Source organism: Nicotiana tabacum, chromosome 24 (genome assembly GCF_000715075.1).
Source record: "Nicotiana tabacum cultivar K326 chromosome 24, ASM71507v2, whole genome shotgun sequence".
NCBI classification, from domain to species: domain Eukaryota; kingdom Viridiplantae; phylum Streptophyta; class Magnoliopsida; order Solanales; family Solanaceae; genus Nicotiana; species Nicotiana tabacum.
This window is the reverse complement of record NC_134103.1, coordinates 85534835-85562687: the sequence shown is the minus strand read 5'-3', so window position 1 is coordinate 85562687 and position 27853 is coordinate 85534835. Positions and strand designations below refer to the sequence as shown.

Below are 27853 nucleotides of genomic sequence, written 5' to 3'. Positions count from 1 at the left end.
TCATTCCGCTCAATTGCTCCAAGTCCTATATGTCGTGAGCTGTGACTTCTGAGGCTGAAGACAAAGATTACATGGGAAAAGTTTGTTGCTACCGATATGTGGGAGCAGTGAGGGTATATTCTGCTTTGCTGAAACAAGTTTTGCCATTAGTGCAGGGTGCTTGCTTAAGTAATGCTATTCATACCATACTACACCTTTAATCCTAGTACTCACTGGGAAATCTGAGTTAATTAGAGATTAACATGACCCCAGTTTCTTAAAAATGTTGAACACCTACTTATCAAAAAAAATGTCGACCACCTTTCATTCTGAAAATTATCTGAAATAGATGGTAGTCGTTCAACTTCAGATTAGATGGAGATTAAACTCAATAGACCAATTAAACCTATATACGCTTTGTTGTTTTGCGAAGTGAACTCAAGAGTCTGTCTTTGAAGAAAAGAAAGTCACGATTCTTTGTTCTTTAGGTGTTCTGTGTTTCATTTGTATTTTAATTATTCCATGGTACGTTTTGGGGGTAGATTGGAGGTCTGGACTAGATCCTTTTTGTAATTTATAATTATCTTGGGGATTTGCAGGATTACAAGGTTAGTATGATCATCAAGATAAAACATTTCATGTTCCATATAGTAACTTATCTGGTCTTTGTTATATATGTTAAAAGTTCATTAGTAGATACTATGTTGATCTTCTCCTACATGGTTTTTTCTGTGAATAGCCCGCTAGAAATTCATTGCTCTTTTGTTCTTTGGTTTAGTGTGTTTATGTTGTTAGTTGGTAGTTGTTGGTTGAATATAGCTTAATTAGCAAATGAGTAATCGTTGGTGCTGGCTGCAGATCTTGTTCGTGTTGTGCGTATTTTCTATTTGTCAGTTTGACTTTGTGGTAAGATCAAGTACCCAGTGGCATACTGCTTGATAAGTGTAGGCTAGGATTTCCTTGCCAAGAAAAGTATAGGCTGAGATTTAAGGTTGTCTTGTATTTTCCATGTATCAGTTTTGGTTTTAGGCCAGTTAATTTGACATCATGAAATTTATGTAGATCATGATCGAGTCCAATGATGCTGTTTTCTTTTGTAAGTCTTGAAGTTTTCTGTTTAGACCGAATCTAATAATTTAACCCTAATAAAGATTTGATTATGTATGTGTGGATTAACTGATATAGATGAAGGAAGCTTGCTAACTGATACTCCTTCCGCTTCATTTATCTGTTCGACGGAGCACAAAGTTTTTTGAAACTTGTGGTCTATAAATATGCTATAACATTTGTGGGACTATGAAAGCTTTTCATTTTCAGGTAAAATGGGAAGTTTTTAAGTTAAATTATTTCCAAAAAAAAAAGTGTTATTCTCTTTGGAACAAATTAAAAAAAAAATAGGGTCACAGAATCTGAGACGGAGGGAGTAGCAAATAATATTGCACACTTGGCTCAGAAAGTTAAAAGGAAAGAGAATAAAAATGTAAGAGGGAGCTTCTCTGAGAATTATTACTACCAGATTCCTTTTCCTTTCCGAGCAGCTGAGGATACATTCTTTCAGTCGTATCTGCAACAAGAAAACTTTGGAACAATGCTGAATTTAACGGAAAAAATTACTCATACCTAGTGTTCGCACCAAGAAAATAAATGTAATTAAATTGCATATAAAATTTTGGTTATGTGATATGTATTCTCACTTCAGTCTTGTGACTCTTGTGAGTAAATTGCCTGGTTTGGTTACAAGTATTTTTTTTTCCGACGAGTTTATCCTGGGACATGTGGTAAAGTAAGTAGTCAGCAAAAAAATTTCCATGAAAATCAAAAAGTTCAACAGCACCACAATGAAGATGATAAAAAAATCCCAGGATATAATTTCCTTTATCTAAAGCACATAAACTTAAAAATTTACATAAGGTGAATAGTTGCTGGACTTGGAGGAACATTATTATCTATGTTGTCATGAGACAGTACCAACTGCTGCTTGACATCTCTCATGAACTCAGAATTACTCAAATTAACTTTGTCTGAAGAAGCCAGTGTTGGTGTCATAAGCTGTGCATTCTTCACCTTTGAAATGCTTGCAAGAACCCCTAATGGTGTCACATCCCCAATAACCGTTACCTTTTTCGCAGCAAAATCTATGTTGAAAGATGTCACGCCTGCACAGTGCAAAAGATATTTGCACGATCAGATTGCTTCTTTTTTTTTTGATAAGGTTGCACGATCAGATTGCTTATAAGGTAATTATAGATAGAAGAACTATAGGTTACATGTCGCACTAACACTGAGTTTGACATGCGCTATTGAAAGCATTAGTTCTTTAACATGTCGTGATTGTAGATAGTGGTGGTGGAAGGAAGAAGGTTCTAGTGGTGGAGAAGAAGTGGAGGGGATGGGGTAAAATGGATTGGGGGCGGTGACATGTCATGACATCTGGTGTCCATCTCACCAAAATATCAGTGTCACGTAGGATTGAGTATCCATCTTGGACATTCCTAATAGAGGAGTATATTTGAACCATTTGGGTAACAACGGGAGTATTTTTATGCGGATAGTATAACAAAGGGTAAATTGATCTTTTTTGCACAGTAAATGGGCAAATTTGGCCATTTTCTTTAAATTTATACTGCCAGTGTATATAAGTTAAGAAAATGAACACATCGAGAAAATGTCAAAGAAGGCATGTCAATGGTCCCCAACAAATTTCACAAGGAGAAAAAAGTTATCACAAAGTGCAGAGGTACACACCTTGCATTCCGGAGATATGTTTCCTCATCTTCCTTTCACATCCTTTACAGTGCAGTGAAACTCTAAGAACAACCACCTGCAACAAATATTCATTACTATGTCATATATTGTCTCTTTGGTCCTTTTTTGGACCACTTTCTACAACTAATCCTCCTAACTTTATGATGCTAACAAACAAGAGAAGTGTTTTCTGTATCTTTCTGAAAAGGAAATTAAGATTCTATTAAATTAGATTAATGCTAGACAGACCTTTTGCATTTGATCTAGTATTATAGCTGAAAGGTTTTGTACTTTCTTGGCTTCTACAAGGATCGTCACCAAAATTATCACTTTAAAGGGTCGCCACAAAACCCTTTTGCGGCGAATAAAGGGATAGCCATGTAAAATTGTCTTCGGAATTTTACGCAAATAGCTAGTCAGAATTACTGTTTACTTTTCCTAAACGGTATACATAATATTATATACTGATTATATATGTTTATACACATATTATACGTGAAGTATACATACTTATACATTCACCAGCTATTGTTAGTTTAACAGTTGGGTGGGCGGCTATTTAGATTAATTCTTCAAAAACACTTTATGATTTGAAAGGAGAAGGGGGGGAAAGAGACCTGATTAGTAGAGGCAGAAGATGGTGGTGGCTTTTGAGCACAAGATTCATCTGTTTCTATTTTCACAGCTTCCACAGAATTACTAGGAACCAACTTGAGAACAGGGTCAAAATCTGATAAAGCATCCAACAAATTACTTTTCTCACCCAAAAGATACCTAGAAGAACCAGGTGGTGTTATAAATTCACCAGGTTTTGTACACCTCCAGCTACTACTTGTCTTAATACTAATATTCTCATTTCCCTCAACACTGCTACTCTTCCTTTTCTCATTATCCTTTCCTATCAATGGCTTTCTTGAGCCCTTTCTCTTGGTTTCTTTAGCCGGTTTCGAGGATGATTTTCGGTTCTTGTTCTGAGGTTTTGGTGAAATTGGTGAGTGAGCTGAGCAAGGTGCAGAGACGGATTTAGGACCTGTTCTTCGCGAATCTCTGATAATAGGATTGTACCTAAAGAGAAGATTAAAATTAATATTTTGCAAGAATACTCAAGTTCTATTGGTTACTAAAATGCATTAAAGTTTTTATGACTTCCTGAAAACTAAGAGATAAGGGCAGCCCGGTGCATAAGGCATCTCGCGTTGACGCAGGGTTCGGGGAAGGGTCGCACCCCAAGGGGTGTGACCGAGACAGCCTATGCTAATGCAAGCATTAGTGGCTGCTTCCACGGCTCGAACCCGCGACCTAAAGGTCAGACGGAGACAACTTTACCATTGCTCCAAAGCTCTTCTTCGAAAAACTAAGAGATACTTAAGAGTTAAAAAAACATCAATTAGTTTAAAGATATGTAGTACTATCATTTTTAAAGAAAAAAATGCATTAATTCCAACAGTAGTACCGGTCAATAGCGCGGCTACTGGATATGCTGCCGCCGCCAAGTTGGATAGAGGAAGAGGAAGCTGAAGAGGAAGAAGCTTCTTCCATACTAAGACATATTGCTGTTGCAGCTTGGGATGCACAGAATATATCTTTCATTTTTCAAGAAAGTTATGAGTCTAGAAATGTAAGGATAATATATGGGAAGTAGTTGAATTTGAAGGCTAATTAATGGTTTAGAGAATCTGAATCAAAACTTTTGGTGAAAGCAAAAAGAGTGAAGGAACTGTTTGAGAGACTGCTTTTATGATTGAAAGTGTTGAGATAGAAGGGGATAAGGAGAGTGAGTTGTTTACTATGGGAAGGGGAATTGAAGGAACTGATATTGCATAGTGTTTTTACTGTTTTATGTGTATTACTGTTTTATGTGTATTTAAGTTCACATGCTAACTTATGATACCAGCCTGGAGATAGATTCTTTTTCAACTTCTGAAATTTACTCTTAAGATTTTACTCCATTTTAGTTATAGGTGTATCGGCAGCCAAGTGACAAAGTATCATGCGTTCACGTAAGGTACGAAAAAAGATCGCAACCCAAGGAGTGTATCATGACTTCTAATAATTTTTTGAACTTCAAAAGTTTGATAAGTATTTCGATAAGACTTTGTGTTTATTTATATAGGGAAAAAGGTAAAATTTCCTCATCTATACGAAATATCAGAATATTATCCTCCGTTATATTTTGGGGTATTCCGACCTTTGTCGTTAGTGAAATATCTTGTATTTTCTCTTAACCCTAACAGAGCTTCAACCTGAAATATAGCAAAATGCTTTGACACATGGAATCCATACAATACCTATGTGAATGAGGAATAAGTACTTGCAAAGATTTAAAATTAAAAAAATTAAGTAATAATATTGGTGAATTGTGATTAAATACCCCTATTTAATAAGTTAAAGTTGAAGGAGTGACACTCGGGGACTGGGTTTTCTGAAAGATTCAGTGACAGTTTCCTAAGAGTGCGCTTCTGCCTCATTTATCTAAACATTTGTTTTATGTTAGTATTATAATTTTTTATGAGAAATGGTAAAAATATATTATACCAAATCATACTAATTTAAGTGATAACTTACTATCGTTTTGTCATCGTTCCATAATGTCATGTAGAATAAACTTATAATATTATAAAAAAAATGTAAGATACGGGATAAAATTATAATATAAAAAAAGTAAGGTAAAAGATAAAATAAGATTATTTAATGATAAGGAAGGACAAGGTGAGAAAAAGAAAAGGCAACGGCACGACTATACCAAATCGATCGTTACATAAATTGGCATTTTTCATAGTTATATACATAACGATAGATTTAACAGTATGATACAATAAAATTTAAGCAACAATCAAAATAAATATAGTATTTTAAAGTAACAATACACACAATACAATAGGTAACAATCATGGTAAAATATGGAATATTTGACTATGTTTAATGATACCATGTGTGTAAAAACATATGTCATGTATTTATCGGGTAATATCAGTGCAAATAGTTTTTACCGCAAGAAATACTAAGTTGTTAAAAGTAAACAATTAAATGATACTTTTGGCATGGCCTACATACCTGATAACAAGTAATGAAACTTACAGAGACAAGTCTGAGTTGAAATTACCAAATAAGACACTGCAACGGCTAAATAATCTGTAGACACTCAATTTTTCTTCTTCTAAGCATGCAACTCAAAGTTCAGATTTCATGTGCAACTGTTCACTTGTTATAATACAAAAACACATTTTTGTTTTGTTCAAGTCATGGGGTTTTAGCAAACTGACAAGCTAAATAAACTTCTTCATTTATTGTCTTTTGTTACTCGTTATCCCAAATTATATTATATACATTTTCAGACATATGAGTCACAATTTTTCAGTTGTGCTCATGTGAAATTGACATTGATCCAAAGATATAAGATATGGTTATTATTTTAAAAGGTGCAGGTGTAAGACGAAATGTATTACCTATTATGGGTGTGGTGTGTTAACCTCAAAAACATGAGATATAAATCTTACTATCTTGTTTCTATAAATATATGTATAAAACAAAATAATAATGTAAAAATAGACTATAATATGAAATTTTAAAACATTTATTGAAAATTGTAAATATGCTAGCTTTAAGAATGTATTAAAACTAATTGAACCATCTTGGTTTAGCATATAGGTAGACAGTGTTGTAATTAACTCAATTGTTAATTTCAGAACATAAATATATGATATTAGTTACATTGTATTGGATTAAAATGTAAAACTTGAAAACTATTTGGTGTGGGAAGACGTTGCAACCTTAAACTGAGGGGTCTGAAGGTAGTTTAATAAAATCAGAGGACACTGGACTTACTGTAACAAAAATGAATTAGAATTTTGAAGGCTCATTGCCACAATTTTTCAAAATGATTTTACCCAAGCATTTACTTCTCTGACTGCATTGCCCCCTGTTTCACACCACAAGTATTCTCTTGCCGAGCTTAGCGTACCGGCCAAACTAAGGTAACTTCTGCAAGTAGTAGGCGAATTTAGGATTATTTTTTTTCCCGAAAAATTACAAAGAAAACCCGTAGTCGCTATCCTTTGAGTGTGCACTGGATAACTTGTTCATTGTGCAATAGCTCGCAAACTACACAGGAGATGTAAACTGCACTCATCAAGCCGAGTGCGACGAGCTCTGACTGACGAGGCTACTGGTGAGGGGAATCGATCCCAGATCTCCCATGTGGGAACCATTCACCCAACCAACTCAGCTAACCTTTGCGGGCTAGGATTTTAATTTGATCGATTTTTAAGATTTTTAATAGTGACAGATAAGGGTGTCAATGGTTCGGTTCGGTCGGTTATTTTATAAAATTTGTACCACGCCAATTTTTCGGTTATTGCATTTTGTATAATCACAATTAGACTATTCAAAACCGTCTCAATCATGTCGGTTTCTCTTCGGTATCGGTACGATTAGGTTAATTTTTCGTATTTTTTAAAATATCATGTAAAAGTCACTGCTAAAAGTAGAATGCAATAACACACATACTTTTATAGGATATAACAAAACTCTTTAAATAGTTTTACTGTTTAAATAGTGATAAATTAAGAAAACATGAAAGATGACTAGAGTATAGATCCATCAACTATTCTACGGCAGCATAAAAGGAACTAAGCAAAGACAAGAGAAGATAAATCACACGAGTAGAAAGATATTAACCAAGCTAGGACTCAAGAATAAAGTCTATAGAAGATTAAACATTCAAAAATATAAATTTAAATCACATGAAAGAAAACATATTCAATACATTATAGTTTGCAACTCATAATCACTAGAATACTGTGTCTTGCTAGTGAATATGATGGAAATAATTTAGTTTAAGTAGGAGTAGCTTAATAGGTTTGGGAATTATGAATTTGATTTTAATTAGTTGTTGGCTTGTAACCATTTTCATAATTCCAAGGCCCAAGAAAATATTTAATGCTTTATTATTTTTAAACTTAATATATAAATATATTTTTCACATGTAAATTTATTCGGTACGGTTCGGTATTTTTTTGATTTATTTTCATAAAATAAAAAACCTACCCTAATTATCGGTACGGTTGTAGATTTATATAAAAACCTACGGTTGTATTAAAAGAAACCTAAAAATCAGTTCAGTGCAGTTCAATTCGGTCAATTTAGTCGGTTTTTAAATATTCATTGACACCCCTGATGACAGGGTCAGGATTAACACATGAAAAAGTCAAAAAAATTGAACATATAGTGTATGCATGTATACATATAATTGTGTAATTAGATAAAATCTAACTGTACAATTTAATTTTTTGAAAGGGATGCCCCTTGATTAAAGGTAGCTTCACACTGGTTCTTAGCACTAAAAATTCATTGTAATCCTAAATCCTAACTGTGTAGTTAGATAAAAGAATTTTTATCTAACTGCACAATTTAATTCTTCGATGAACGGTGCCCCTGATTAAAGATGACTTCACATTGGTTCTTAGCACTAAATTTATCGTACTTATAAAATTATGAGTTCAAATCTAAGTTGAATCTGCATATTGAAAAAAAAAATTCAATTGAAAGCAATAAAAAATATTTTTAAAAAAGGACTTGTTGAACTCTATGAGATAGAATCTTCTTATGTTCTTCAGTAGCTCAGTGATAAAGCGGTAGGCCATACTGATCGGCAGGAATTGAGCTGACTTGCTAGTCAGATGGTTTCACTATTTGTAATCCATTGAATTTGCTCGAATTAATTAGGGGAAGAAGAACAAACATAAAGGTCTATCAATTGTAGATTAAACGTGCTATGAGCCCGTTTGGTAATAATTGTAAATAAATTATTTTTAAGTGCTTAAATTAATTTTATAAATAAGTAGTTGCGTGTGTGAATAAAAGTCTGAAACTAATACTTATTAAGTAGTTTATATTTGGTAGAAAAATATTGATAAACTATTTTGTTAAATTAAAATAAAACACCCTTAAATTTTTTATAAAAGATTATAAATTAAAGAGTTTCTTATTAAAAAAGATTTTTTTTTGAATGATCAAGTTGAGAGTGATCAACATATGACTTTTAGCTACTATAGCTAGGGGTGCACAAATCGAACCAGAAAATCGCACCAAACCGAAAAGTCAAACCAAACCGATTAAAAAACCTGACTAAGGTTTGGTTTGATTTGGTTTGGTATTGAGTAAAAAAAATTCGAACCAAACAGGCATATAAATATATAATTTTTATATATACTTTTAAGATTTTATATAGAATTTTCAATAAAAAAATGTCTAAAAATATTTAGGATTTTCTTACGGAATATAATATATATTTTATAAAATATGAAGTGCTCCATATTTATTAACCTTAAACAATGGATTGTATGATCACTTTCTTATTAAGTGTTACTGAAATGCGTCAATCTCTTTGTTCTTCCATATTCATATGTCAAGATCTATTAAATTCTTATACTATCTTTTTCGAATTTGAAATGGTTATTATTATTTAGGTATCATATTGATTTTTATGTTTAATCACTAAATCCGGTTAACCTTGAAAGTGTACATCAACGAAAAATTATTGTCAGGCGATTTAAAACTATCAAATGTTACTAAGTAAATTCTCGCATAAGAATATTTAATAGATAATATGTTTGTCAATTATTTTTAAATTTTTACTAAATATATATTTACTTATCAAAAATTTAATAAAGTAAGATTGAAATAATATTTAAGTAGCAAAAAACCCGAAAAATTGGTCAAAACCGAACCAATCCAAACCGATATAGTTGGTTTGGTTTAGTTTTGAAAAAAAAAAGTGAATCAATTCGGTCTATGTACACCCTTAATTCTAGCTTATAACCACTTTAAATATTTATCAAATGCTTAGTTAGTCGAATACCAAAAAGAAACGAAGTCGGTGGTCCAATAAGTTGTAATGAGAAAGGAGAAAACTTTGATATGGTTGAAGAATAAGAATATAGGAACCATATTCGTATTCTAAAAGAACATATGCCTCTCTCCATTTGCAAACGCGTTTGGAATTTTTCTTTTACAGCTGATAATGAGAGCTTCACAGAATCAGATGCGTTCATAAACATAACAACACAAAGTCTCTTTTCCTTCTTCACTTCTTCCTTTTCTTTTATCCTTTAATTATATTGTTTCAAAACACACTATGAAAGAACTCTAAAGGAATTGGTACCTAACAGCATTTTAGCCCTCAACCTTTCTTTTATGAACCTTTATTATTCATATACTTTATATCTGCTTTTATAAAAACAAGGAAAGATATCCTTTTTTATTATTATTATTTTCGACCTGGTGTCTGGTACCCACTTTGGATCAGACTAATCTCGACTCGTGCTACAAGTCCCCATTTTAGGGGTATAGCGCTACCTATCTCCTTTTACAGATATACCAATTATTGCTACGTGGTGCTGCTCACAGATTTGTTCTCAATTACATTCTCTTTTATAATTTGCTTCCGGAATCAACATAGTGCCAGAATTATTTTGATTTTATTATATTAACTTACAATTTACAAACTATCGGTGAATCTTGTAACTAGTGGTGGCAAAATAGATTAAAAAAAATTGTTATCAATCCATATTATTCATTAAAAAATGGGTTGATAATAATTTTTTTTAAAATGGGCCAAATACGGATAAGATCCATGTTATCAACTTAAAAAATGGATAATCCTGAGTTTAACTTTACATTTTCAAATACTCAAATTGGGAGTTCCTCAAGTTTGAGAGAGTATGAATTCTCTAAAAAGTGATCACATTCAAGAAACCATAGATAACCTATTTTCTATCATTATTAAATATGGGTCGAATAGAATAATTTATCCATTTTGTATTACCCGTTTTTGACTCGCACATATTCAACCCGACCCGCCGATTTGCCAGCCCTACTTGTGACATTCAGTTCCAGCACGATGAAATTTGTTATGGTACTTGTAATATCAAGAAGGTACTAAAACTTCATCCGTATCTCAAGGACTTCAATTTATTAATAGGTAGATGCACTTTGATTTTCAGTTATTTTTGTAGGAATATAGCAAGTTTAACATACAAAGTTTTTCACATGCACAAGGCCACTTTAACTTCAAAAATCTGCGGGAGAAATGCATTTGCTTTGTTCATCTATAATATTACCGGGATAGTGTAAAGTAGAGTAAATTTCATGGGTGGTCATTCAACTTTGTGTTCGTTACCCAAAAGTTACTTTTCTTTCTTTTGTTACGTAAAAATCATTCAACTTTGTGTTCATTACTCAAGTCACTTTTCTTTCTTTAGTTACAGAAAAATTATTTTACTATGCTCTAGTTATTACAATAATCACTTTGATCAGATTTTACAAACCTTTCACGTGAAAAGTCTATTATGCCCTTGACATTATAAATCCTCACATTTATGTAATATATTCGTACATTTAATTTTTTTTTAATATTAATTTTCAAGATATATAAGTAGCATTATTAATTTTTTTCAGTAACATTACCGTGGACAGATCTCAAGTCCACGTTTTTAATCATGCTTAATGAATTATGTTTAATGAAAATTAAAAAATCAAAGGTCATTGATTTATCAGCCTAAAATATCCGCATTTAGCAAAATGACACATCAAATTAATACTTTAAATAAATAATATTAACAGATAAAGCTTTAAAAAACTTAATATCAAACACAAATATCTTTGAAACTTTTTTTAAAATTTTTTATTGACTATAAAAAACTATCATTTGTTAAACAAATATGTTTTTATTATTTTAATTAAATATTTTTTTTATCATTTTTATAATTAAAATATGTTCATGTTTGAATATGATTAACCAAATTGAGTGCCATGAAAAAATTAAATGTATGGATATATTAAAAAAAATAATAAATAAAATAATTTAAAGTTATTTTAATTATAAGTAAAATACCTACAAAAAAATATATTATAGTATACAATATAAAAGGTATTACATAAATGAGAGGATTAATATAAAGGACATAATAGACTTTTCAAGTAAAAGTATTATAAAATCTGGGCAAGGTGATTTTTGTGATAAATAGAGCAAAGTAAAATAATTTTTGTGTAACAAAAGAAATAAAAGTGACTTTTAGGTAATAAATACAAAGTTGAATGATTTTTACGTAACAAAAAGAAGAAAAGTAACTTTTGCGTAACGAATATAAAATTAAATGACGGAGAAATGAACAACACTTTACTCAGTAAAGTATTCTGAGGGGAAAAGATAGAGAAATGAACCATCATATAGAGAGTGGCTCCACATTATAGTACACAAGAAAAAAGTTCAAAACAGTACCTACAACAATTAAATGCAAAATCAGGACAGAGTAAAAGACCATATTACTTGTTAAAACCAATGCCCAGCAACAAATGGTATTAACAGAAGCTAAAAGCTCAAAACTACCTCCCTGCAGAATCTGAACATTGTCTGAATTACATTATATGTGGATTGTGAAAAGATATCAAAACGGAAAACTGAATACAGGAAGCATCTGCCCATGGTCGTGGCTTATGTCTGTGCATTCCAGTAGCTATTGCAATATTGATACAAAAATGAAGAGGGAAAAAATGAATGAATATCAACATCATATATTAGCAAAAACAATAAATAAACAATACTAAGCTTGGTCTATACAACCTAATGTTGCTTCTACTCTTGTTAGTTTCCTTTCCCTTCATCTTCATTTAGGATGCGATTGCGAAAATCATTGACCATGAGGGGCAGCCCCTCGCGCAAGGGTACTTTGGGCTCCCAGTTTAGTAATTCCTTTGCTTTGCTGATATCTGGTTTCCTCTTGTGAGGATCATCAGCTGTGTTAGCTCTGAACTCAATAGTAGCACTTGGATCAATCACTTCTTTGACCACCTGTATTCCCAAGGACAATGACTTTGAGTTATTTGATAACATAACTCGCAGTTGAACCAGGTAATTTCTTAGACATTAGATACAGTTTGTAGTCGACAACCTAGTGCACTGAGTACCACTTCAAACGGACTGGACTCATTCACTGAAAACCAAAAATGGTGGATAACACTGTATGTCCAGTCAACCATAAGTTTATACTGACAAGACAATAATATACTATGCATTTCAACATAATTATGATTTGTTTCTTATATTGAAGACGTACTTCCACTAAGCATGGATAAGATTAGACGCCCGATCAACTATAACTATAAATCAGTGTTCTATACTCTTTTACATCACTATTGGTTTTCTTATATAAAAGACTTGTTTCTCAAGAAGCATATAATGTATAGTAAAATTACATATTACTCCCGTCATTACATGACAGTTTCCATATAGGCACACCCCAAAATGCTCGACTCCATTCAACCTTTAATACAATTTTCACAAGTTTGAAGAATTCAAATTCTTTAAAATATACAAATCATAACTCTAAAGTGATGGTTTCACCATCAAACTGATTTTCAACCACTTCGATATCTTCTTCGCGTACCACAAATACAGTTTTTGTCAAATTTAGCATTTTACGCTCCGTGTCTAGTCAAATACCGTCAAATAAAATGGGATGAAAGAGTGCTATTGATATAAAAGGAGCCAATAATTAAATATAAACACGGTATAAGTTCGAGATAAACCAATGTTATAGCAAAACAATAACTATAAAGGAACACAACTTTATCCAGATCAGATCGTGCAGATTTAATATTTTGACACTAGAAAATGTTCGGTGAGTCTTTAAACAACAATTTATAGTTGTATCAAATAGCAACAGACAAAAACAAAAAGTGAATTTTATCTGTAATAAAAGTTATAAAACTGCAATCTATTGAGCAATAATGATAAAATGACAGCAAAAGAAGAAAAAACATGCAAAATCAACAAGCAACAATCACTAAATAGCCCATATAAGTAGCGCGAGAACTATTTGGGAACAGGCAGATATATGCAATACAGCAGAAATCATGGCTTACCTCGGCAAGCTCTAACATGGTGAACTCTCCTGGGTTTCCCAAGTTGAAAGGGCCAATGTGTTCACCCTCCATTAAGGCCATTAATCCATCGACCTTTAATCAACAGAAAGTTATTTGTCTTAGTATCATTGTTTGCATTTCAACATAATGATATGACTGTTAAGAATTTTTCAAATATGCATAAGCAAAAAGCAAGCTGCCGCATTTGGACTTTTGAATTGGACAAAATTTCCAAGACAAATTAATGAATTTGCAAGATATTTAAAATGAGATGTAAAATAATCGGATAATGCACATGTAAAAAGCTTGCATGCACAAACATGTATATATTTATAAGTAAGAAATGTTCCGGATACTAGATGGTTATACCAAAAAAAATGTTCCTTGTTTCTTCTTAACCAGCTCCTAACAGGAAAATAGCAACAATCACCACTAACTAATCTAGGCTTTGTAGACCAGGCAAATGTCCATGCTCTTTTAGTTTGGCAAGACCATAATATTCCACTGTTAGCATCTCCTATGTTTTTTGAGATTGTCTACCAACTTTGAACCCTTGACTTAGTAGTTTGGAGAGAACTCCCCCAACCACTATGAACAAGGATGGCCGGTGATAGCATCTCCTATGTGTATCATTAGACAAGTCATTGTGTTAACAGAAGGCCAATATATTAAGGAATCATTCACAAGGTATTCCATTTAGAACTAATCGATTTATACTTTCTCAACCAACGGCATAGCAAAGATTTTTAGTCTTCTAGAGCATTGTTTCATTTCTAAAGCTTCTTTCCAGACATATTACAACTTGGAAATATATCCACATTAGAAAGTTGCACTTGTCAGGTGAAATATCTAGTGCACTCAAACTCATGGTCTGCAAAGTGATTCTCACACTAATGTATGTTAATTCACTGGATTTCATTGGCCAAATGCATAGACAGCCCCCTGAAATTGTCCGAATATTTCATCTAGCCATCTACACTAAGCCTATGATTACTTGAACACCCGACCTCTACTCGAACTGTGTCACTTAAACACGTCTTGCTGACATGGCACATAGTGTGAGCATCACAGATGTTGAGCGCGTGAATGTTAAAAAACAGTGCTCAAATGGACTAACGGTAAGAAATAGACTCCCTCCCTCATTCTATAGGCGATCCCCCTCATTTATCTTCTTCTCCCAAACTCATTTTCTACCATTTTTTCAGACCATAGATTCAGAAGCGACAGAAATCTTTATACTCCTATTCAACACATCCAAAATCATGAATGATTAGCTATTCCCAGATTCCGGACTAAGTTAACTGATTGGATTTAAAATCAGGGAAATGATAAAAGTTGTGGCTGCCGGCCACAGCTAATGATATGTTTTGATAACCCCTCTATTTTTAACTAAACATTTGATTCCTGTGATACAGTAGAGATGACTGGAATAGAACTTCCAAGAATTTCCATGACCCCATTTAGTCTCTTAGCATTTTAATGAAAGCAGTATCTTCTTTTAATTCAGGTTGGATTCTCCAAATCAAACTACAAAGCATTCCCTTGGTGATGCTAAATAGCATATAATCACAACTCAGGAGCTGCCCACCGTAAGATTCTTGGAGAAGATTTCTTCATAAAAAATAAAAAAAAGATTCTTGGAGTAGATTTTTTTTTTCTAAAGAAGCTAGACAGTCCAGTAAAAAAATGATGGTAGATAGATGTCATCACTCTGTAATAGAAAAGCAAAGATCTTTGAGTAAAACCATTTACTTCTTTGACCATCATTGTCCCCACCATAAGATTCTTGGAGAAGAAACTTTTTATTATAAAAAAAAAAAGAAGCAAGATGCTCGAGTAAAAACCATGATATTACATAGATGTTATCACTCTATAATATAACAGCAAAGATCTTTGAGTAAAACCATGTACTTCCCCCATCCGGTTTTTGTTTGACCTACTTTTCATTTTAGTCAGAGGTGTAAAGACTTGCATCTTTCCCAAATGGAGAAAATGTCAAAGGCTCAAAATGTCAAACTTACATATAAATTATATTAACATTGTGTTATACCATCTTGCATAAGAGGAGACACCTTTACACTCTTCCATATCTTCAACTAATACTGGATTATGCAAGCTCAAACCTAATAGCTTGTTCAAACTTTATCCACTTAATATCTGCTAGCCAAACTAGGTAGGTCAACTGGGACTAAGGGCACAGTATCTTCCAAAAAATGGTAAAAAATTTTGTCCACTAAATTAAGCAAGTTAAAGAAGAGGGCATATATGTCACGACCCAAGTCCATATCACGTATTGTCTGACTTGTCCCAACGGACCTCACGGATTTGTCCCTTGGGCTATACCATCTTCGATCCCAAGCGCGCGTACTATGTGAACGTGTGTTATACCTTATAAAGCTCTTCACTTTCCTCTCCCATTCCAATGTGGGGTACACCTAAGGTAACATGCGCACCTCTTCTTCGGAAGCTTGCCGGCCTAAAAGCCTGCCAGTCTTGCTTGACCCTTCCTCGTCAGCTTACCCTCCGTCATGGGGCGTCACAGCACATAAATCTATTTGCTGCCAGATTTAGAATTTCACCTTACAAGCTCTTTCGCAACATAGAATAATCAAATGTTGCTTAAAGTAAAAAATAATTGGCTCAACTAGGAAGAAATGTCGATATTGGCTATAACATACATCATCATTTTCTAATTTTTTGGAGTGATTTACATTTCTAAGAGCTTAAATCAAGTTTTTCTACCTAACTCAGCGGCATATTAGGGCAGCGACATAAAAATGGAAAGGTAGCTAGTTAAAATGACATACCAAATCAGATACATACTGAAAGCTTCGTGTCTGCTTCCCATCACCATAGACTGTCATTGGTTGCCTGCGGATGGCCTGCAAACATGGTTTTAGAAAGAGATTTACAAATTTGGTTTACAGCACTGATGTTAGTATAAGCTGAGATGGCAAACCTGGGAAACAAAGTTGCTGACAACACGTCCATCATCGAGACACATGCGAGGTCCATATGTATTGAAAATTCGGGCAATACGCACCTGCATATGAATATTACAGGTTGTGAACTCTGGGTCATCTATGAAATACGATATCAATTACTGCTTATAGTCTTGTTTTAATGTGGCAAGCCATAAAGTTGGAAGAGATAGAGTTAAATGCCATGTCATAAATAGAAAACTGATTAGGATAGATTCTTAAATTAGAAAGAGTACATCTGGAACTAGAAAAAGCCTCCCGGTTATTGCCTATATTCCATACGCTTCCATGATCATAATAAAGAAGAATTTTTTCAAAGTTTCACAATTTAGAACTGCAAAAATTATTTTTCGTGACTTAAAATACAAGCAGTTTCCCAAATTTATGAATAGAAGAGTTGTTCACTCATTGCTTCAACCAGAAGAGTTGTTTCACCACCACACTAAGTATTCATTTCACATAGAAAGCTAAAGCCTTCAGAATGGAAAGCTCATTCAAATGCACATGAGCATTCAGCACATCACATGTCATAATAATCAGTACTAAGAAACACAAATCTTTCATTACCTCAACACCTGCACCACGATGGTAATCCATGGTCAAGGTTTCAGCAGTTCGTTTTCCCTCATCATAGCAGCTCCTAACACCTATATATTTCAAGACGCTCAAACGTCACTAAAATCCGTCAGACATACTACCTTACCAAAGAAAAACCAGAAAAAATTTATTGAGGCTGCTGTGCACCTATTGGATTTACATGTCCCCAATATGTTTCCTTTTGCGGATGCTCAAGTGGATCACCATAAACCTCACTTGTACTAGTAAGCAAGAACCTCGCACCAATTCTCTTGGCAAGGCCCAACATGTTAAGAGTACCCATCACATTGGTCTTGTAATCATAGTTAAGGATCTCAAATACATCCAATCAAATAAATAATAAAATACCAATTAAACATGCACGGAATTCCTTAACATGTTAATTAGTGCAAAAAAAGAATTTTTACACTGTCAGGCTACTTAAAAAGCCAAATTGATGGTCAAGCATTCTACTTAAAAGCCACATCATAGCAAACTTTCAATGATAAGCATAGATTAGCAACCTGCAACATGTTAAGAGTATCCATCATAATTGTCTTGTAATTACAGTTAAGGATCTCAAATACATCCAATCAAAAACTATAGAATGCCAATTAATGAATTAAAAAGGAAAGGCAGTCTGGTGCACTAAGCTCTCTCTATGCGCGGGGTTCGGGGAAGGGCCGGACCACATTGGTTTTTATGTATATAGCCTTACCTTGCATTTTTGCAAGAGGTTTTTTCCACGGCTTGAACTCGTAACCTCCTAGTCACACGGCTGCAACTTTTACCGTTGCGCCAAGGCTCACCAATTAAACATGCATGAAATTCCTTAACAGGTTAACACTTATCGAGTTTAACTTTTATGCACCGATAGTACAAAGAATATTTACACTATCATGCAACCTAAAAGTCAATTATAGATAACTTTCTATAGCAAGAATGGATTACTAACCTAGAAATATGGTAAATGACCTATTATAGCCCGTAAAACGTAAAACTACACTGATAGTATAAAAGTATTTTCCAATGTCTGTGTATATAACTTGAATCCATAATTAACACAATATAAACAAAATAATGATGTGGAAAAGGATATAATAGTTTTGACAGGATTATACTTGTAATGAACAGGAGAGGCAGGGCACGCCAAGTGGTAGATCTGATCCACTTCTAACAAAATAGGCTCAACAACATCATGTCTAATTAACTCAAATCTATGATTCCCAAAATGATGCATCACATTTTCTTTCCTCCCAGTAAAAAAATTATCAATCACAATAACATCATCACCTCGTTTAATTAACTTATCAACCAAATGACTTCCTACAAAACCGGCCCCACCAGTCACTACAATCCGCATGCGTTTTTTCCCTATCCCAACTGGGACCCGCCCCGTCTTATACGACGTCGTAACGGTTGATGTATGGGTTAAGGGCACGGATTCGGAAACGTGAAATGATGAATTGGGGATTGGAGAAGATGGGTTTAGGTTGGGCTGGAGAATGAAAAATGTTGAACCAATGAGAATGCCAACTAAGATGAAGAGAAGGCGTTGTTCTTTAAGAAGATAATTAATGGATCTAGGTAGAGATCTGGGGTGTTTAAGAGGCTTTGGGGAAGAAGGTGGGGTTGTGTTTTGTGACATTGACATTTCTTCATCTCTTCTGTGATTCATACTTGATTGTGTATGCAATTTCATGGCTTTGTTGTTGTTCTTCTTCTAGGATATTTGGTGGGAAATTTTCATGTTTTTGGCTGAAAGATTGGGGATTTGAAAGTGAATTTGAGTGTTTATGGATTGGAATATTTCAGGTATAATATGAAGCAGCTAATAAGCATGCTGAAAACCACTTTTAATGCTAAAACTGATTTAATAAATAAATCGTTACGTATTTGGATACAAGTGTTGAAATTTATAATGAGCTGTTACTGTATTTGATTAAAAAAAAGTGTTGATAAGCTCTTTTTCTGTTAAAATAACTTAAATAACCTTAGAAGTGTTTATACTTATAAGGGCGTAATTTATTCAAAATTTTAGATTCCAAATCGATCCAAATATAAAATATTTTATTTGTTATTTTATTTTAAATACAACTGTGCTTAGATAAAATAATTTTTATGATAAATATTATTTATTTTATGATAAGCATATAATCATAAGTTACAATAATTAATAAATTGATAAAAGTTTCTCAGTAAAAAATAAACCTAAATAGGATAAAATATTTGAAGAGAAACAAACACTGTCTTTATCACCACAATATTTAGAAAGCAACACACCAAAAATTTGATATGTCCTCATTTATTACATACAGTTCAAAGATTAATACACAATCATATAGATATAAATATACAAAGGAATAAAGAATTTGCTTATCTTAAATAGTCAATGGACATTGCAGACTTGAAGAGAGGGGGGTTAGGTTGAAATAGTACTTGAAGTAGTGAGTATCGATATAATAGTTTTGTTCTAAAAAAGAGTATTTTAAGGATAAAATAGTAAAAATTTTGGTCAAACTTAAAGTGCTTATAAGCTAAAAATTTATAAGCCGGGGGTGACCAACTTACGGCTTTTGGCTTATTTTTGACTTATAAGCACTTTTAACTTTACCAAACGCGTAGATAAGCCGAAAAGTGCTTATAAGCTAATTTGACCAGCTTATAAGCTTAGCCAAACACACGGTTGTTTTCAGAGTCAGAAAAGGCAGCTTCAAAATCTATAATGGTTGAGCGGTTGCATTTTTGTTACAGAAAGGGAACGTTTATAATATGCTTTAACTAAATTTTTACTGGCTGGCCTATTGCCCGGATATGAGACCAATTTTACAAGGTTAATTTTTTTGTTAAGCAGGTACTAATGTTAATTAATTAATATTCACCATAACATTGTCGTGTCCATGTTAATTTGCCGTATTGTTAATTATTTTATTGGATATTTACTATTTTTCTTCAGCATGTATAGTGGTTAATCATGTTCATCAAAATTTTGTACAGTTAGGAAGATATTAATCACCTAGTATTTTGTTTTTATTGTAATTTGAAAATAGACCTTATGATTATCCTTCCAATTTATTAATCATTAGGTCACGCCCTAATGAATTATTTTGATGTTTTCAGAAGCCAAACCTTTACAAAACTTTTTCAAAAAGTTGTCCCAAAAAAAAAATGTTGACAATCACCAGAAAATGTCAAGAGGCTTTTATATTAAATTTAAAACATAAAAGTGTATACTTTTCTTGCTAAAATAAAATCAAGGGGGCTAAACTAAAAGTTTTCATTTTAAACAATAGATCGGGGCATTTCTGAACTTGGTGACTTACGTACCTGAACTTTATGTTGGCTTAATTACCCCCTAAAGTTGAAAATTTGATAATCTCGACCCTCCTAAATGCTAACAACTTATGGAAGTGTGGTGTAGATTTTTGTGTACACATGATAATTTTTAGAATAAAAATATATATATTTACCTTTTTAAGTCCACCAATTATTTGGATCATCTTTTTCGGGCCAAATCTGTAAAAAACAATTTGGAAAACAATATTATTTTAATAATTATTTTTATTTGACTAAAGATAATAATATTTTAATCAAGTTATTTTTACATACTTGGTCAGAAAAAGAAGAAATGCATTTACAGAACAAATGATCACCGCATCTAAAAAAGAAATAAAAAGAAATATGCACTTGGAACTATATTATTTTGGCTAAAAACAACAAAATTCAAATCAAATGTGTTTCGAAGTTGCCTAAAAAAGTACATTCATAGTTGAAACAAATAACTATTGCATGTAAAAAAAAAAATTATACAGCTTGAAAATACATTGTTTGAACTCCATTACTTTGTCTAAACTTTTTTTTATTAAGCTGAATTAAATAAAGTTTTAACTAAGTTTGCAGATTGGCCAAAAAAATACACAATTAAAACAAATAATCATTGTGTCTAAGTAGAAGAAATGATTGAGATAAAATATGCGTTTATACTAAGAAGAAACAAAGGGCAATATAGTTGGAACAACTAAATTATTTATTGATTATGCGGCAATTAATAGTTGAAAAATATCCTACTTGAAAGCTATTTTTTAATTTTTCTTCCACATCTAAAAGAGCGTATATTCATGCTCTTTATCACATCAGTGTCTAGGGGGGTCGAGGCTATCAAATTGGCAACTCCATGGGAGTAATTAGGACAACATATAGTCCAAGTATATACTGAACAAAAATCGTCGATTTTAGGGGAACCAATCTAATCTGCGTAAACAATACTTTTGGCAATTTTTTCAATTATTTGAAATAATATATAACGACTGTGATTATTTCATTTTGCCCAATAATTTTGAGGTTAAGGAGGTTTTTATCTCATTCAATGGGTGCATGAGATATTGCTTGTCAAGCTTATGTTTTAAGAGATTAATAAGTACAATTTCTTCTTTCATTTTTACCAAAAGAAAAAAAAAACTTTCTTAAAATACTTTTTGGAAAATGTATCTAAACAAACATATATTAACCCTACCTTTTCAAGTTTCGAGCCATTTGATATTCAAGTTGTTCATCCTTAACTAAGTTTCAGAGTTGTATTGATAAGGAGTGCTTTATTCCAAAGTAATTTTGTCCACTACAAATTTAGTTTAGTCAAATTACCGCCACCGGATTTAAAAAACTCAATTTTTTGTAGATGCAATAGTATATGTTCAGTACGATCCGTCCTTGGCACCATCACCATACATGTTCAAGATTGTGTTTGAAGCTAGCATAGCACCCTTCCTTCCATAATAATTAAAGAGGGTAAGTACTTTTTTATCATTAATTAGGAGTTTCGGGTTCGAACTCTGGTATGGAGTCGCCTTTATTAGGGAGCGCTTTACCTCTCAATGTGGAATTTTTCGGTGTCGAATTCGGATTTTGTCGGGCTCCAATACAGGTACCGAATATCGGGTGGGAAACCAAAAAAATTAAAGGGGTAAGCATCAAGACGTTCTATACTCTATCTTAAGTTTGAAGATATATACTAACAAAGGCCGAATGGGCAAAAGCATTGCTTCATGCAAAAGCTTCTAAGTTAAATGATGTGTATGGTAAACTGAAATTTCGATTTCAATCTATAAATGGACCCACACAACATCTTAAAATAATAAAGAAAATAGAACCATTTGAATATTGTTATTATGCACTCACAAGTGCTTATTATGTGTATGTAAAGAACTTTTATAGTGTTTGTGATCTGAGTAGAGGCTAAATTTAGAACTTTATTGTGTTTGTGAAGAACGGGGAAAAAAATCCTAAGACAAAAATAAATCATAAGGAGCAATCTTTAAGTGGAAGACTGAATGGAGGTTGTTGGAAGGTAGGGATGGCAAAATTAACCCAAACCTATTTGATTCGTTCAACTCGCCCAAATTTTAATGGGTTTGGGCTGGAATTAATATGAAAATTGGCTGTTTTGGGCTAGCCCAAGTTAACCCATCAAAAATCATCAGCCCAAACGAACTCATGATGATGCTCAACTTTAACCCATAGAAATGCTCACTCATAGAGTTCTACTTTTTAACATTCTGATCTTTGTTAGTATTATAAGATGAAGAAATATCAAATAAAGTTATAAATCTAAATTGAGGAAAAAAATCATTAGGCATGGATTGACATTTATTCCAAAACATAAGATAATTTTTATATACGCGTGTTTAAAAGTTGAGAATATTGCAAAGATTTGGGTCAATTTGGACAGGTTAGGTTACAACTCATTGTTTAGCTCATGTTGACCCCGTCCATCTTAACCGAAGTGAATTTTGGGCAGGGTTGAGCAATGACCCATTTAATGAGCCAATAATCTTGACCAGCCCAGATATAGCCCAAACAGCCCATTGGCTACCCTACTAAAAGGAAAAAAAAATGAAAGAGAAATAGAAGGAAAAGAAAACGACCACAGTGGGAGTCGAACCCACGACCTTCTGATCCGAAGTCAGACGCGCTAATCCACTGCGCTATGCGGTCAGATGAACATATTTTGCATGAACAACATTTTGGCGTATACTATCAACCCATACCTTAATAAACATCTTCTAACTTTGTGAATCTTTATTGCACGGCGAGGACGATTTCTAATGGGAGCCATTGGTTGATTGCTGATTTAAAAAGATTTTGTTTACGTGTCATCATAATTCTTGGATAAATATCTATAATGCAAGAACTTCTTTTATCTTGACATGTTGTCAAAAGCAACTACCCCACCCCCAGATACGAATATTCTAGAAGTTTTCAAAAGTAGAAATTATAAAAGCTCGGGGGAATGAGTAAAGCTTTGAGCTCAAGGTTCAAACTGCATCTATTCCTTGCTAACTTGTCAGTCAGCCCGTTAGCTTCCCTTTATTAGCAAGCCATTCTGTCATTTTAATCAAAATCAAGAAATTTATTAGCTAATATTAGGTTGAATCATCATTAACTGCTACAACCAGGGCTTATGTCCTTAAAAAGCATTGCAAGTAGAGTCATTCCGTCCAAACCTGGAACGTAGGTTAACAATCCAACTCCATGCCATTCTAAAAGCCTTTGTACATGCGCCGAAATCGAAAAATTACCACAAAAGGTAGAAAAAATGGTTCAACATAGTCCATTATAATTTGAACAAAAATCTTTTGTGTTTTATATTCACGTCTCTTACGTGTAAAAATAAAACATCTTTTGGGAGATTTTAACATTAAATAAAAAAAAAAATGTAATGAGCCGCAAAACCAATTGGCCCCACAAAAGTGCTTATAAGATGAAACTTGTACAACATTAAATACTTGTCTTATCAACTTCTTACCATTCTTAATAACTCGTAACTTATGCTTGAGCAAAAATCCCATGCTCAATAACAATCCAGAGCATTCTGTTGATATGAATCAGCTTGTAAAAGTCTCAAAGAGCTAACGGAGCAGATTAGCTTAAAACTGAAAAATCGAATCATATTTTCCTATACATTTTATAGATGTGGCATCTAACTGGGGATGCTCCCATGTACAAGTGACATATATGCTACACCGTTGGAGACACTATACAACAGACATCCTGCAAATAGATGTATAAATACCCCTGGACAAAATGAATTTGCCTACACAACCCCATAGATCAAACTATGAAATTTCAATGGCATTATGATTTCTGTACACATCCCCCTCTCCTCATCTCCACTCTAATATTTGAAAGAGTCCAGGAAAAGACCAAGAGTCAACCCAGTCTTCCAATAATTGAACATGGTGATGAAGCTCCTTACCTCATCTAATAAAGGAATTGCTCTATACATGAGTGCTCCAATGCCCTCCACCACAGCCACAGCTAATCCAGCAGAAATAATATCCCAATCACCTGTCTGCCCTATTACAGTGGCAAATGCCGTTGCACAATAGAAACCCACTAAGAAAAATAGCAACTTCACCGGTAGGTTTTTCCTCAGCACCTTAATTCTGGCATCTAATTTGACAAGAAGAGCTTCTATGGCCCTAATAAGTCGAGTTCCACCGCTGCTGCTGGTTGTAGGAGAAGAATTTAGTCCATTGCCATCTGCAGCACTTCTTATAGACCACGCCAGCCTCCTATTTTGCAATTAAACTTTGAGATACACAAAAAAAGTTACTTTTATAAGTCTATGAGCAAGGATCTAGCATTAAACAAAGATAACATATATCATATAATTTCCTTATGAGCCCCAGCAGGCATATTCTAAGGTATTTAGCTATTTGAACAATATAAGGAAACTCAAAGGAGAGTTTTATATATTCCCAAATAGGTACCCTACCTCATTGCAACTGGGACTAGGGTGACTTGTAGGAATACACAGGACAAGCAAACTTGGACTTAGTAACGGAAGCAAACTTGGACTTAGCCAAGACAAATGGATATTGGGAGAAGTTATTTAATTTAACCCAGCCATTGTACCTTATCAAAAATAACCAGCCATTGTAAGAATCAGTTACTATAAATAGCATTTTTCAATTGATTTTTTGGGAATGACTTCCACCTTACGAATTGATGTTAACATTCTCTGTTTTCCTTAGTATAGTTAGGATTTATATCTGCAGGCTGTTAAAGTGAGTTGCTTGTACTTTTGGAAAATGATAAAAGAGATTCTCTATGAGTCCTCAATCCTTATATCTTGGCTTCTCCACAAAGCACAATAACCAGTATTTTAAAATTGACAAACTAGGTAACAAAGAACTCTCAAATCTGTAAATATTTTTGCTTATTGAAAAAGAGAATTTTCTTTTCAGGAAATTAAACCTGGAAGAACCTGTTGTAATCACACATGTTTCCTTCTTATGCATGCAATCCATTTCTGGTGGAGGGAAGGGGCACAACTATGAAGCTACATCAAAGTTTCACATGACCAAGTGAAAAACTCACTTGAAATTTCTGAAAGAAGAAGGTTGGACAATATTAAGGAAGGATAGCTGGAAATGCATGAGTCTGCCTAGCGAATGTGCAGGTCTCCGAAGGCAAACAGTTCCATTAAGTCTTGATCTAGTATTATCGGCAACCAAATGCTTAGAAGTTGTTCGACAGCATGGAAAAGGCAGTTTGGTGGCCATACTTTGTTGGTATCTGTTAAAACAAACATAACGATCAACAAGAACTGTGAAGAGTTATTCCCATCTCTCTGAAGGGTCCAAACATTTTGAAAAGTGAAAAATTCCCTACACGTTTCTTATTATCATTTAAGGAGTAAGGGAAAGATACATAAGAAGCATTTACTCTCCAATTGTTACTGAATGTACTTGTTCTTTCCTCTTTTTTTTTCAATGACAACGGTGTCCGTCTATGTGAGACATCTTGCATGCACCTTAACTATTTCATGGACCATGGTAGCCAATAAAAGCCCACAAGCATAGGTGGAGGGTAAACCTCCCATCGAGCTGAAGCAAATAAGTTCAAGAGTGTTGTGGCTGGGACTTGAACCGGGGGTCTCCAGGTTGTTACTCCTATGCTTCAACTACTTAAGTGTTCCTTGGGGATATTCACTTAATTTTAATGGAGCAAACCAGCTCATAAAGTTTACAAGCTTGAATTCCCTCCCGTTATACATATCCTAATTTATATCCGCAGTTGGAAGGGTAGAAAACAAAGATACTTCAAAACAAATTCACCGGGAGCTTGATGAAGGGTGGATTTTAAGAGACAACTCCAAATTCAAGTTTACCACAAAAATCTCATAAGACTACGGATGTGATATTAAAGCTTAACGAGCTTCCCCGAATTTAAATTATAGCTTCAAATGTCAGAAAATTACATCAATGTGACTAGTTGAGGTGCACGCATGATAGCCCAAACTCAACGGTTATAAAAAAAAAACATTAATGCGACAAGCTTCTGTAATCAAGAAACAATTTTTCTTTTTGTGTCCAGTTTAGCTCGTGTGCATGTCGGCTAATCTGCCGGGCACCTGAGCACTTGTTAGCTAGGAGGTACCAGGTATCAAGACACAATATTAAAATGGAAACCTATAAAATAAGCTTGAATAAACAAACTGAGCCCCTAACAAATCAGAGAGCATAAAACTGGGCATAAATATTCACAATTCTACTATTTTCACAATTGAATCACCACCATAATCCAAAGAAGTTCTCATTTGCTTTAGGAGCTTCGACAAACATGTGTCACGGCCAAATTGAGGCACAATTTCATATATTGCCATCACTATCTACTATAGTTACAAAAGCTAAGTATTCTCTCATTATGGCTAGTAGTCTAGTAAAATACATTAACCAATAACAAATGCAAGTAATAAAGCCATAAAAAAGACATAAAAATGAAATCAATTAAGCTGGTTTGGAAGAAATTTACGGAGTTGAGAAATGCAAAAACTAGGGTTTTCAGAGGAGAACTGAGGAAGAATCAAAATAAGAGCTAAAATACCTACCGGTCTTCTGATTCTCTGCTCAATTTGCTCGACGGCGCCTCTGAGAGCAGTCACCGTCAGTCGCCTAGCTCCCGCCGACTAAACTATACAATCAGAACAGTGTGTATCGTGCTAGTCATGGGTAGGCAATTGTCCACCCACTAATTGGACAATTGTTAAATTTCTCATGTGTCATTTGGTTCGAGAATAGTGATACATACAATTTCTTTTTTTTAAACTTATATATTTATGTGTGAAAGTAAATATCATGTGTAGAAAAAAAAAATATCAGAAAATTAAAAATAAGTTTGTAAAATCCCAACCAACTACCTCCAACAAATTAAATACACTCTCCACACACTAGGTTTAAATATTATGGGGAAATTACCTAATATTTTTGTCTTTATTAAGATTTGAATCATAGTCCCCAATATTTTTACACACTTCATTTAACGTTAGATCAGATCGAACATTTAATTATTTATGAAACTGTTATTTTAAAATATGAATAACGACCATAGATTAGAAGGCTTGAAACACGTACGAAACGCTTTTTCTAAAAGCAATATTCGCACCCTCTCCTCTGCGAGATTGCTATGGGACTATTGGCAAATAACTTTAGTGGATATGACAAGCCTATGAATTTCAACAGTAAGCAAACAGTGGGAAAATTCTATTGAAAGCAAGAACTATGGAACATGATATTTAGAATAGGAAGTTGGAGAAGGAAAAGTATTTTGCTGAAGGTTGTAAAAGGAGGACTCTGTAAAGTAACGTT

General features: G+C 33.5%; 3 protein-coding genes and 1 non-coding gene across 6 annotated transcripts; all 4 read right to left on the bottom strand.

The window, feature by feature from the left end:
• Window positions 1–1769: 1769 nt before the first annotated feature.
• On the bottom strand, window positions 1770–4531 carry LOC107770229 (protein SODIUM POTASSIUM ROOT DEFECTIVE 2). Its single transcript, XM_016589506.2, has 4 exons — window positions 4178–4531; window positions 3342–3789; window positions 2725–2800; window positions 1770–2135 (listed from the first exon to the last, which is right to left on the bottom strand). The coding sequence occupies exons 1-4, from the start codon at window positions 4312–4314 to the stop codon at window positions 1882–1884; spliced, it is 915 nt and encodes a 304-aa protein (XP_016444992.2). The 5' UTR covers window positions 4315–4531; the 3' UTR covers window positions 1770–1881.
• A 7589-nt stretch (window positions 4532–12120) lies between these two features.
• LOC107770231 (UDP-glucuronic acid decarboxylase 1) lies at window positions 12121–19034 on the bottom strand. Its single transcript, XM_016589507.2, has 7 exons — window positions 18304–19034; window positions 17373–17520; window positions 17196–17275; window positions 16607–16690; window positions 16455–16529; window positions 13648–13740; window positions 12121–12574 (listed from the first exon to the last, which is right to left on the bottom strand). The coding sequence occupies exons 1-7, from the start codon at window positions 18904–18906 to the stop codon at window positions 12368–12370; spliced, it is 1290 nt and encodes a 429-aa protein (XP_016444993.1). The 5' UTR covers window positions 18907–19034; the 3' UTR covers window positions 12121–12367.
• Window positions 19035–23121: 4087 nt separating this feature from the next.
• TRNAR-UCG (transfer RNA arginine (anticodon UCG)) lies at window positions 23122–23195 on the bottom strand. Its single transcript has one exon. It is a non-coding gene; the product is annotated as a tRNA-Arg (tRNA).
• Window positions 23196–24127: 932 nt separating this feature from the next.
• On the bottom strand, window positions 24128–27292 carry LOC107770232 (uncharacterized protein ycf20). 3 transcript variants are annotated; one of them, XM_016589509.2, is made up of 3 exons: window positions 27093–27284; window positions 25584–25781; window positions 24128–24775 (listed from the first exon to the last, which is right to left on the bottom strand). In XM_016589509.2, exons 2-3 carry the CDS (start codon window positions 25766–25768, stop codon window positions 24376–24378), a joined length of 585 nt encoding a protein of 194 aa, XP_016444995.1. In that variant the 5' UTR covers window positions 25769–25781; window positions 27093–27284; the 3' UTR covers window positions 24128–24375. The 3 variants fall into 3 exon arrangements, 2 of the variants coding, with proteins under 2 accessions (XP_016444995.1, XP_016444994.1); XM_016589508.2 differs by having other exon boundaries at window positions 27097–27284; XR_001644567.2 differs by lacking the exon at window positions 25584–25781 and having other exon boundaries at window positions 24128–24791; window positions 27097–27292.
• Window positions 27293–27853: the final 561 nt, after the last annotated feature.